Below are 13,250 nucleotides of genomic sequence, written 5' to 3' on the forward strand. Positions count from 1 at the left end.
TTTTATTTTTAAAGGTCTTCACTATGTTAATTCTTTAGAAAAAAAGGGGGAAAAATACATAAAATACGTGAATAAATGTGTGAAAAAATATATATTCTGAAACAATAGTGAAACAATTAGTGAACTACTGCTACTCTTTCCCTGAACACCAGAAAACATATGCACTGTATCTGTGTAAGTGCACTACTTTAATAAATTCTTTTCTGGTTTATCGGGTCGCACTATGAAGTTTTCTTCTTCTGTTTTAAACCTTTCCTTGCATGATGTGCAGAGCTGTCTGATGTCATGGATTCGTTCAAGTGAACCTGCAGTTGTCCATTCATCTCCTTGATATTGCTAACTAGGGTGTCAGTGTGGGATCTGAACACCATCTGCTCGTTTGATCTCTTGATTGGAAATCAAAGTGTCTGGTAAGAGGCTGATTTTTTCTTTTGTGTCAAACATTTGTGGACACCTATGCACTTTCCGTTGGAGGATTTCTTTAGCACATAGCACTAGGTTATTGGATTTTGGGACTTTTAATTATTTAATATATGAATGTGGACTTATATAATTTCAATTAATTTATGCACATTTTTTATGGAGCAGTATTTATTTGATTTATTATTGTTTATGATTTTTTAGTGTACAGCGAACTCATTTTTATATATGTTAATTCTTTACCTTATTCTGGCTACAATTTATTTTCAAGACAGCACAATGGTAGTACTGGCACAGGTCTGGGGGAGAGATTCAGGAGAACACATTGGATATGCTCTGCCCACTCAACAATAGCCTTTACATGCCAGGGGTTAAAGATACAATGAATGGTAGATGAGGTTTACCTATGGCTCTAATGCTTTAAGTCATAGGGTTTCTGCACACAGTGGCTACATACAGTTGTGCTCAAAAGTTTGCATACCCTGGGAGAAATTGTGAAATTTTGGCATTGATATTGAAAATATGACTGATCATGCCAAAAAATGCTCTTTTATTGAAGGATAATGATCATATGAAGCCATTTATTATCAAATAGTTGTTTGACTCCTTTTTAAATCATAATGATAACAGAAATCACCCAAATGGTAATGATCAAAAGTTTACATATCCTGGAATGTTTGTCCTTGGTACAGACACACAAGGTGACACACACGGGTTAAAATGCCATTTAGAGGACATAAAAAGATGTCCAATGCCTTGAATATGCCAATCAGTACTGTTAAATCACCTGTTAAGAAGTGGAAAGTTTGGGGATCTCTTGATACCAAGCCAAGGTCAGGTAGACCAAGAAAGATTGCAGCCACAACTGCCAGAAGAATTGTTCGGGATACAAAGGGAAACCTAAAGGTAACTACAAGAAAAATACAGGCTGCTCTGGAAAAAGATGGTGTGGTTGTTTTGAAGGAGCACAATATGATGACACTTCAACAAAAATGAGCTGCATGGTCGAGGTGCCAGAAAGAAGCCTTTACTGCATCAATGACGCCAGAAGGCCTGGTTAGGCAAGTCAAGTTGTTGTCAGGCATATTGTAACTGGGCTTTTTTTTGGAATTGGTGCAGTAAAAGCTTCTGACACCTCGACCAAACAGCTCATTTTTGTTCAAGTATCACCGTATTGTACTCCTTAAAAACAACCACATCATCTTTTTCCAGAGCAGCCTGTTTTTCTTTTGAGGTTGCCTGTGGGTTTTTCTTTGAATTCCGGACAATTCTTCTGTCAGTTGTGGCTGCAATCTTTCTTGGTCTACCTGACCTTGGCTTGGTATCAAGAGATCCCCAAACTTTTCACTTCTTAATAGATGATTTAACAGTACCGATTGGCATATTCAAGGCTTTGGACATCTTTATATGTCCTTTTCCATCTTTATAAAGTTCCATTACCTTGTTACACAGGACTTTTGACAGTTCTTTTCTGATCCCCATGGCTCAGTATATAGCCTAGTCAGTGCTGCCATGTAAGAGCTAACAAACTCATTGACTATTTATACACTGGCACTAATTGCAATTTAAAAAGCCACAGATGTGGGACATTAACCTCTAATTGGCAATTTAACCCATGTGTGCTACCTTGTGTGTCTGTACCAAGGCCAAACATTCCAGGGTATGTAAACTTTTGATCATGGCCATTTGGGTGATTTCTGTTATCATTATGATTTGAAAAGGAGTCAAACAACTATTTGATAATAAATGGCTTCATATGATCATCATCCTTCAATAAAATAGAATTTTGTGGTATGATCAGTCATATTTTCAACATCAATGCCAAAATTTCACAATTTCTACCAGGTATGTAAACTTTTGAGCACAACTGTACAATTCCTGCTGCTGTGTTCAGGATCCCAGTAGGGCAAGCAGTGAGATATTTTTATTATATCACCTTTGAGATCTTTGATCTAAATACATTTCACTATATAACTGGGCATGGGATACAAACGCATTATAAATGTGACCATGTAAACTACATATACAGTATGTTAGTGTAAAACAATTTTAACAGTATTCATTAATAATATTCATGGCTAAATCAGTCTAGTAAACTTTCATAAACGGAACCCATATAAACATGATATGGTAGAGTGAGTTTCTCTGACACCACTGACTTCCTGCTCAGCAAACCAAAAGATAACCGTTACATTAACTGTAGGTTACCATTAGCCTGTGATAGTAAAGACAAAAAAAGCTGCAAAGTAAATTTATATAAACACCAAATATACTTTTGATGCACTTTTAGATATATACAGTTGTGTTTAAAAGTTTGCATACCCTGGCAGAAATTGTGACATTTTGGCATTGATATTGAAAATATGACTGATCATGCCAAAGAATTCTCTTTTCTTGAAGGATGATGATCACATGAAGCCATTTATTATCAAATAGTTGTTTGGCTCCTTTTTAAATCATAATGATAACAGAAATCACCCAAATGGCTATGATCAAAAGTTTACATACCCTGGAACGTTTGGCCTTGGTACAGACACACAAGGTAACACTCTCATCGTGCATTACCGTGGTACACCACGTAATTTATTGAATAAAAAGGATGTATACTCACAAACCAACGTGATTATAGGCAGTATAGGTGATCCACAAGGACAGTCACAAAACAACTGTGTCTAATGATGAGGATAAACTGACGCGTTTCGGTAGCTGAACCCCCTTCCTCTGGGAAGGGGGTTCAGCTCCCGAAACGCGCCAACTTATCCGCTTATTTTAATTTGAGGTCAAGTACTAATGTTAGGTGAATTCTTGTACCTCAACAAATCATGTACTTGTAGACCTTTTAGCTTTGTTTTGCTGGAACAGAAAGGGGATCTTCCCCAAACTGTTATTACAAGTTTGAAGACCACATTTGTCTAAATCAGTAGTGGTCAACTTAGCAAATATAAGGGGCCACCAACATGTTCAGAGGGATGCATAATGGCCTAATTTTAACAATTGTGCAAATATTAATACACTGCATTGCAATGCATCTCTATCTGTGCAAACTGTTATTGCATCCACTGCTGTGTGCACCTTGCGATGCTATTGATTATGAATGGCACCTCAATTTACTGGTATATTAGCAGTCAATACATCTAAACTATACCTACTACAACAAACATGCTGTGCATTGCAGTGTGCTGCATTAAAAAAAGCCATATTTAATTTTTAGGGCCTGTTTACTGCTTTGTGATGCTTTATCACAATGCAATATTTTATCACAAATTATGTTTTGGTAGATCAACTTCTGTTCAACCACAGACACCATACATGGATAGAAATTCAGCCAGTCCATGCTGAACTGGTTGAATTCCTATCCACGTATGACCAGCTTAACCCTTCCCTAATGGATCCAAAACAACAAATATAACTGCAGTTGGGCTTTTAGGCCCTTTTCTCACAGGGTGGCCCCGTCAGTGGATCCGCTTGCTCAGTGGGGGTTCTGCCCGCTGATCTCCGCTGAGCAAGCAGATGAAAGGTCCCTGTCGACTCCACTTATGCAAAGCGGACATAGCCACAGCTCGCGGTCTTCTATGGGCTGTCGGATGGAAACAGACCACATGTCTGCTTCCATCCGACTGTCATCCAACCAACAAGAACGATGGGGAACGGATCCCCATCTGTATGTTTTCAGAGGACAGGATCAGATCAGATGCAGGTGGGTGTAAACGGACACTTGTTCGTTTACACCCACTGCTCAATAGAGAGCAATGGAGCATCCAATCAGGTCCACTTAAAAAACAGGCCCGATCCGTCCGTTCATGTGAAAGGGGTCTTAAAGCCGAATTCTCAGCACATAGAAAAGACAACTAAATGGAGCTCTTTATTCATTAGCAGACAGGGCTGTATGGTGTGGCAGAGCTTTGTAAATCTTAAAACTGGATGGACAAAGATACCAGTTCTTTGGCAGGTGAATTAGCTCCGCTATTTGTAGTTCATCTATTTAACAGCTTGCTAAATCTTAACATATAGTATCAAAATAGGATATACATACTATATTTTCAGTACTAGTCCTACATTTGTTTGCGATCAATCCATTAAAATGGAACCACATAAACAGACTTTTTCAAAGCCTATATTATCCATGGAAAAGCATTCTATCTCCCTCAGAAAGAAAATGAAAAAGATCAAATTACCGGAACTCTTGGATGTAGGTGTACGTATGTTCTTTTCTCAGGAGTTCTGACTTAATTAAATTATCCCGTAATCCAAATTTAGAGATAGGCAGCATTTCTGCCTTGTTAACGGAGATCACATCTGCTGACCGCACCATGCCTGTAATGTCAGATTTTGTTTTATGAAGTCTGAAAACAAAAAAATAAGATTGTAACTGAAAAACATTCTGTGAATATGTAATGGTAAACATTGACCAGTGGTCTCTGAACTACAGCTAGAAAGGGCACTCCCTCACACACAATGTATGCCCTTCATTGTTGTCTCATAAAAATTGGGGCACAAATCTTCCCAATAACACCAACAATTGTAGATTTTTTTTCCACTGACACCAATGACTAGGCACTATTCCTTGTAGTGATACCAACAATGATCCACTATTTGTCCACTGACACCACTGATTGGGCACTAATACCAATGATGGGACACTAGTCCTTACACTGACATCAATGACTGGACACTATTCCTTCCACTGATACCAATGATTGGGCTTTATTCCTCCCACTAATACCAATGACTGGGATTTATTCCTCCTATTGACACAAATGACTGGGCACTATTCCTCCCACTGACATCAATGATGGGGCACTATTCCTCCCACTGAAATCAATGATGGGGCACTATTCCTCCCACTGACATCAATGATGGGGCACTATTCCTCCCACTGACACCAATGATGGGGCACTATTCCTCCCACTGACATCAATGATGGGGCACTATTCCTCCCACTGACATCAATGATGGGGCACTATTCCTCCCACTGACATCAATAATGGGGCACTATTCCACCCCACTGACATCAATGATGGAGCACTATTCCTCCCACTGACACCAATGATGGGGCACTATTCCTCCCACTGACATCAATGATGGGGCACTATTCCTCCCACTGACATCAATAATGGGGCACTATTCCACCCCACTGACATCAATGATGGAGCACTATTCCTCCCACTGACATCAATGATGGGGCACTATTCCACCCCACTGATACCATTGATTGGGCACCATTGTTCCGCCCACCGACCACAGGTGATGGGGCACTATTCCTCCCACTGACATCAATGATGGAGCACTATTCCACCCCACTGATACCATTGATTGGGCACCATTGTTCCTCCCACCACAGGTGATAGATTATTTTTTTCCCACTGATCACCAACCATGGGGCACGTTTTACTCCCAGTGTCTACCAAGCTTGAGGAGGTCTTTACTTCCACTGACAACTGATGCTGGGAAATTTGTTTACGCTCAATGGTCACAGTGTGGGAGATTTACTAAAACTTCAGCACTTAGAATTTGGTGCAACTGTGCATGGTAGCCAATCAGTTTCTAACTTCAGCTTGTTCAATTAAGCTTTCACAATAAAACCTGGAAGCTGATTGGTTTCATTGCAGAGCTGAACCAGATTTTGCATCATGCAGCTTTAATAAATATCCCCCAGTTTGTCTCTCCTAATGTCTAAAGTACAGTGAACTGCCCTTTTGTTTGAGGTCCCCTGGCATAGACTGTTATACAAACACACCATGAATAGTAATACAATATGCTGAATGGTATAAAGCATGATCCAGCTGAAAGAACAAGCATTTTATAATAGGATCCTAAATGTCAATGAGGTGTATATTTGAGACTGCATTGCTATTGTTAAGATCCCAAGAGACAGAGTTTGCGTTTGAATTAATAAGAATAAAAGCCCAAATCTAATCTGGTGCTCCTGATCCTGGTGTTCTCCATCTACACATACTACCAAACTAGAACAAGCCTTCACTTTTTATATAATATAAACTGCACAATGAGTGAAGTCAATTGAGCCAAAAAAGAATTTCTAGTTGATTTGGTTATTTGTAGCTGGACCTCCACACATATCTTAATATGCCTGACTGGCAGCAAAAAAAAAAAATGACAGCTTATTGGTTTACATCTTAAGTGGTTGTAAAGGTAAAAGGTTTTTTACCTTAATGCATTCTCTGCAATAAGGTAAAAAAACCTTTCCATGTCAGCTCCCCCAGCCCCCTTAATTACTTACCTGACCCAATGTCGATCCAGCACTGTGCACATCTGCTTCTCTCCCCTCTTCTCATAGGAAGCTTGGCAGCAGCAGTAGCCATTGTCTTCCTGCTGTTGCCAATCAAATCCTGTGTACAGAGAGTGGAGGGCAGGGCTGAGCTTCACTGTGTGTGTTAATAGATGTGGGATCAAGCCTGCATGAGTACCCCCATAGCATGCAGCTTGCTATGGGGTCACTTGGAAGGCAGGAGTAACTAGAAGCACCAGCAGGAGAATCCCAGAAGGGGATAGGAACTGCTCTGTGCAAAAAAAAAACCTTTACAATCACTTTAAATCTTGATGCACAGGCATATGTAAGCCCTTGATGTGTATTCAAAAGCTGTGCTAATTAAATGATTAGACGACTAATTAAAAATGTCAACAAAATACACTGTGGCAATCTAAACAGGATGTACCCTTTAGTTAGCATTAGAAAATTCTTTTTTTAGGTCAGAAGAGCAAAGGTCTACACAAATGCAAATGCTGTATGCAAACTACCATTCATCTGCAAGAGGCTAACATTTGCTTTTCAGCTTGTTAAAAAACTTTAAAAACCAGCTCTGATCAGAAACACAACCTCCAATCATCCTTTTAACAGCAATTTGTCACTGTACTTAACCATTTTCTATTGAAAAAAAATATTTTTGCATGGTCATTTCAAGTACAAGAAAGGCATGTCTTTACATTTTCTTTCAGAGCAGAACAATCTTTGCTTCTCTTCAAGCCCAGTTTTGCTCAATTTACTACCACAAGAAATATACAAGTCTCAATTTTTTTTATAAGCATAAAGAATGACAGTGAAATGTAGCTAGAGCCTTATATTTATCAAAATGGAAAAAAAAGAAAAAAAAACATTGCAATAACTGATAGAAAACATCAAACCCGTGGAAAGGTAAAATATTTTATTCTGCAACTTATGCAGGCCACACATGGGTCGAATTCCAAACAAATTTTCTTTAGAAAATTGGACATTTTGTGCGTTTTGTGATCCAATGGGGCCACCATTGATTTCAAAATTCAACCAACCAAGCCTTCAATTAGAACTAATGGCACCCCGCCTGCGGGTCCGCAGTCCTCTGTGCGGGTGGTACCGCTGCAGATCCGCACGAAAATCCATGCAGCCGCACAGAGGACTACAGACCCACGGGCGGGTGCCATTAGTTCTAATCAGGGTGGATAAAAATCAATGATTTAAAAAAAAAAAAAAAAAAAAAAAAAAAAAAAAAAATCGGATTTTTTTTATTTAAATCGGATTTTTATTTAAATTGGATTTTTTTAAAATAAAATGCTTTTTGAGGAAAATATATTACCATCCAAAGGTTATTTCATCATGAAATAAAGATTAGTTTTTTAATTATGTAGAATAAGGCTGTATATGTTTAATTTTTTTGGTAAATAAATTCCATTAATCCATTCACAATGTCATGCTCTTCCAGAGGTTTTTGTAAGATTATTGGGCAGTTTCTCTGCCTACAAGATATTATCACAGATGCTTGGTGTACTTTTGCAGTTCTCAAAACTGAATTTGACTCAGCGGAGATCACATGCCTCTTCTTCACAGCAAAAATGTTATAACATGAACAGAGTTAAGAAAAAGACCTTAATCCTAACTTCTACAAACTTATGAATACAGAATCAACCCCTTCAGTGCTAAGTTTCAAGAAGTTCAGTGAATAGAATAGAAACAATATTTTTCTGATTGTTTGGAGTGGAATAGATCTGCACAAGAAGAAAGTGAAACTAAGTGTGAGGAGGAAGGGGCTGACAGTCTAAGTTTCTTAAAATATATATATTTTGTTTAGCCAAATTAGTTAACAAACATGGATGTTTGTTTAAGCAAATAACATATGCTGGAATGTTATTGTTTCAGTTGAATAAATCTATTTAAATTGTTATTATTAAGGTAATGATTATTTTTCTCCTTCCTAAGCACAACAGAAAAGTTGTCCAAATATGAATGATTAACATTAACCTATTAAACTGGGGATAAAAAAACTAATATGAAAAGTTGTTATTCTCAAAATCTTCATCTACTTGCATATTAAAGTTATACCAGCAAGAATTAGTCTTTATGTGGAAAACTATGATTTAAATCAAGCCTTACTGACTAGTGATTTAAATCGTGATGTAAATCAGTTTGATTTAAATCAAATCCACCCTGGTTCTAATGGCACGCCCCCACACTGGAAAATGCAACCGTACTGGGAACCGAGATTCCCGTGTGGGCTGCGTTTTCCAAAGTGCAGGGACTTCTTCTCTGCGTGTCACGGGGCACGGGAGTTCATTCAAATGAATGGGTTCTCATGCCTGCGCAAAACGCGCCCCGCACGGCCACATATATGTGAACCGGCGGTCAATCATGATAATACAGTACATTGATTGGGGGTACCATACATTGTACCTCATCATTGCCCTTTGCATTTCCTTACTGAATCTGCACCTGCCTATTATTAGGAAGCAGTGATCTGTGAACCTATTAAACCCAATAAAGTGTAGCTATAAAATATGCACTTATTAGAAAAGTCACATGGTGGTATTTAGAGAAAACAAAGTGAAGGGTAAAGTAGCCTGCAGCCATCAATCAGCAGTCACTGATCCAACTGGCTAATATTTAGAATTGTTGCCATAACAGGTCCTAATAAATATTCCATTTGTTTGCTCTGACGGTTTCATTTACCTGTGAGCAGCTTTTGGTGATCGTGATGGGTCCAGTCTGTGCCCAGGCTTCAGCCACTGTCCATTCTGCTGGATGTGATCTGTACTGGGCACTGTGAAGAAATAAAGAATCTGTGAATGTGCAGCAAACATGATGGATCCCAGACTCATCTGACACTCTCTTTCGGTGAACTGAAGTTTTATTGACCATGATAGCTCCACCTTCTTATCACACTGGATTATCCAATGTAGCAGCAGTAAACAATGTCTGCCACAAGGTAACTAAAAGAGAACAAAAAACTCAGACAATCATTTGTACTTTTCTGCTGTGCCTGCTTTTCTATGCATTCTAATTACTAGGTCTCTGTTCAATTTACAAAAATCTCAATAAGGATACAATATGCAGTGTCAAGTTTTGCACCACTCCCTTACACATTTACATTTGGATAGACTGGCCTGCATGTCAATCTGGAGAAAAAGAAAAATAATGGCAAATGAAAAAAAAAAAACTGGTTATTCAGCCTTTTGCAGAGGTTGTCCACAGTGCCACTGGGATGCATAATAGACAGCCTCTACTTTGGAATAAATAGGGTTTCTTCTGCAAGAAGAGGCTTCTGGAATGGAGGCTATGTGGCTACCAGATACAGTACGTACTGGATATACAGGCGTACCTCGATTTACGAGCGCCTCGGTTAGCGGAATTTTCGGTTTACGAATGAAAATCCATTGAAAATAATGGCTCGGTATACAAATTTTTTTCGCACTACGAAGCAAGTTTCCCCAGGATGCATTGCACCTGGGAGGTTTATAATGCCGGCCCTGTACCTTTAAAGTGCACTTTATAAAGAGTTTTGAACAGATAAGACTTTTTATTAACTTTTTTCTTACCTCCATAATGGATTAATTGGTTTTTCAATGTATTTACGGATTTTTTTCGCACTACGAAGCAAGTTTCCCCAGGATGCATTGCGCCTGGGAGGTTTATAACGTCGGCACCATGCCTTTAAAGTGCACTTTATAGTTTTGAACAGATAAGACTTTTTACTTTTTCTGACCTCAGGAACGGATTAATTGGTTTTCAATGCATTTACAAATTTTTTTCACAATACGAAGTAAGTTTCCCAAGGATGAATTGCACCTGGGAGGTTAATAGCGCCGGCCCCGTGCCTTTAAAATGCACTTTATAAAGAGTTTTGAACAGATAAGACTTTTTACTTTTTTCTGACCTCCAGAACAGATTAATTGGTTTTCAATGCATTTACAAATTTTTTTTGCACTACGAAGCAAGTTTCCCCAGAATGCATTGCGCCTGGGAGGTTTATAACGCTGACCCCATGCCTTTAAAGTGCACTTTATAAAGAATTTTGAACAGATAAGACTTTTTACTTTTTTCTGACCTCCGGAACGGATTCATTGGTTTTCAATGCATTTACAAATTTGTTTCACAATACGAAGCAAGTTTCCCCAGGATGAGTTGCGCCTGGGAGGTTTATAGCGCTGGCCCCGTGCCTTTAAAGTGGACTTTATAAAGAGTTTTGAAGGGATAAGACTTTTTACTTTTTTCTGACCTTCGGAACGGATTCATTGGTTTTCAATGCATTTACAAATTTGTTTCACAATACGAAGCAAGTTTCCCCAGGATGAGTTGCGCCTGGGAGGTTTATAGCGCTGGCCCCGTGCCTTTAAAGTGGACTTTATAAAGAGTTTTGAAGGGATAAGACTTTTTACTTTTTTCTGACCTCCGGAACAGATTAATTGGTTTTCAATGCATTTAAATTTTTTTTTCTGCAATACAGAGCAAGTTTTCATAAGATAAATTGCACCTGGGAGGTTTATAGCACCGGCCCTGTGTATGCTGGAGTCTGTGGGTAGCACGTGGCATTGAGTGTGGAGGTTCTGGAGCGGTTTTTGCATGGCGCATTGGAGCCATTCTGGAAATTTTTAATCATGTCCCTGTATAGTATTTATGCCTTTAAAGTGCACTTTATAAAGAGTTTTGAACAGATAAAATACTTTTTTTTTTTACTTTTTTCTGACCTCCGGAACAGATTAATTGGTTTTCAATGCATTCCTATGTTTCATTTGATGAATTTTTCGCAATACAAAAAGTCCCGGAGAACACATTAAATTCGTAAACCGAGGTACACCTGTCTTTGAAGGATAACAGCCTTAGGCCTAGTTCACACCTATGCAGTTTGCTTCTGATCCATTACTGCAGTGCTTTTAACTTTTTGCAAACGTGTTTTTCATGTGTTTTTTTTTTACTTTTTTTTTTTTCTTGTTATGAAGGCTAAAAACACAAAATGCATCAAAGACGCACTACATGCGTTTCTGCTGCATGTCCATTGAAGTCTATTGAACCAAAAACACATTGTGTTGCGTTTAAAAAAAAAACCCTGACCCTTTCAAAAAACGCAGTGGCTGAAAAACACACAGATGAGAACATGTCCCATAGGAAATTATATTACATGGACTGTAGTGTGTTTCTGCAAAACTAAAAATGCATAGGTGTGAAAAAGGCACACGGTAACTCCTGAAATAGCCTTTACAACGAAAATAGGCCCCATCCACTTCAAATGCATGGATGGGGGAATCGATTAATTTTCCATCATTTAACCTACCGGTTGAAAAAAAGCTTTAGGTCTTTTAATTGTTTTTTTTTTTAGTGCTCGGTCATACCGGTGCAACTTGGCATGCGATTTGATGGATTCAAATTACAGGAGAAGTCGCACTGTATTTTTCTAAAATTAAAGTGGTTGTGTTGGTGCCATTCCGACTTGATCCGAGTCGCATCGATTTTGAAAGTAGTGTATGCACTACTTTTTTGCAAGTTCAGGGGCAACTTGCAAAGACATATGTGCACAGGTGTCTTGCAAATCACACCTGAAGTTGCACAGACATGCAATTTTGAAATTGTGTGACTTCAAGCGAAGTCGGAAGATTTCAAAGTCGGATTGGTGTGACCGAGGTCTTAAACACAGAACGAGAATGTAGCTTTGTGTAAATAATCCTTTCTGTGGACATGAATGTAATTAATACCTAATTTCTCTGTATAATATGTAATTATCAATAAGAGTTGCTATATTTACTTATTATGCCTCATGTACGCTGAGCGATTTTTAAGCTACTGCTAGAGGCTTCAGGTGTTTTTTTTACTGCCTCTAAGCTCCCACACGTTATTCTATGTGTCCATGAACACACAGGCTTTTGGCAGCGTTTTGTTGCAGGAGAGTTTAGTGGCAGAAAGAAAAAAAAAAAACACTGCCAATGCGTCTTAGGCGCATTTAGAGATTGAGCGTTAATTTATTTCAATGACCAGAATAAAAATATTTATTCTTTGTCTTATTGATTGCTCTGGACGGTTTTCTTTATTACGTTGTTCGGTTTGTTAACCTCCCTGGCGGTATGATTATTTCAGATTTTTGGTGCTGAAAGCGGTACCATTATTTTGCATGGAAATTTGGCGTTTTATATTGTAGGCCTGTAATTCTTAGGAATAACTCACTGAAATCTGTCCAAGCAAGAGTCTAGTAAACATCCCGGCTAGGAGAAAAAAACTTGAAATACAAAATCATAAATTATAATTTAATAAATAATCATAAAAAATAATATAATAATAATAAATTTAATTCAATAATAAATTCAAACCAAAAACACTGAAATTTGAAATATAGCGCCAAGTTCGCACATCACTGAGCAAAGTCGCAAAATCGTTTTCAGTGTCTGATGACAAAATTTCCCCATGAATCATTATCACTCAATTCTGCAAGTAGTTCTAATTTACTATCGCTGTTCTCTAGCCGGTCTAAAACCGCTTTTGACCTAATGGAACACTTTTTGGATGCCATGGACGATTCTTAGTTTCCAGGTAGAAAGAACAGTACAAATGCAGGCAGGGCACAGGACAAAGCAGTAGG

The 13,250-nt window shown here is 38.3% G+C and overlaps 1 protein-coding gene across 2 annotated transcripts in view; it reads right to left on the bottom strand.

Annotated features, from left to right (window-relative positions):
• Positions 1-13,250, bottom strand: part of INPP5B (inositol polyphosphate-5-phosphatase B) — a 176,073-nt gene that overhangs the window by 51,529 nt on the left and 111,294 nt on the right. For both annotated transcript variants that reach the window (XM_089688790.1, XM_089688791.1), the window contains 2 exons: positions 9,356-9,446; positions 4,596-4,763 (listed from right to left, as the gene is read on the bottom strand). In XM_089688790.1, coding sequence (XP_089544916.1) covers positions 4,596-4,763; positions 9,356-9,446 — 259 coding nt within the window. The remainder of the gene's footprint in view (positions 1-4,595; positions 4,764-9,355; positions 9,447-13,250) is intronic.

Source organism: Staurois parvus, unplaced genomic scaffold (assembly GCF_062004578.1).
Source record: "Staurois parvus isolate SC_StPar_1 unplaced genomic scaffold, SC_StPar_1.0 ptg000454l, whole genome shotgun sequence".
Classification (NCBI taxonomy): Eukaryota; Metazoa; Chordata; class Amphibia; order Anura; family Ranidae; genus Staurois; species Staurois parvus.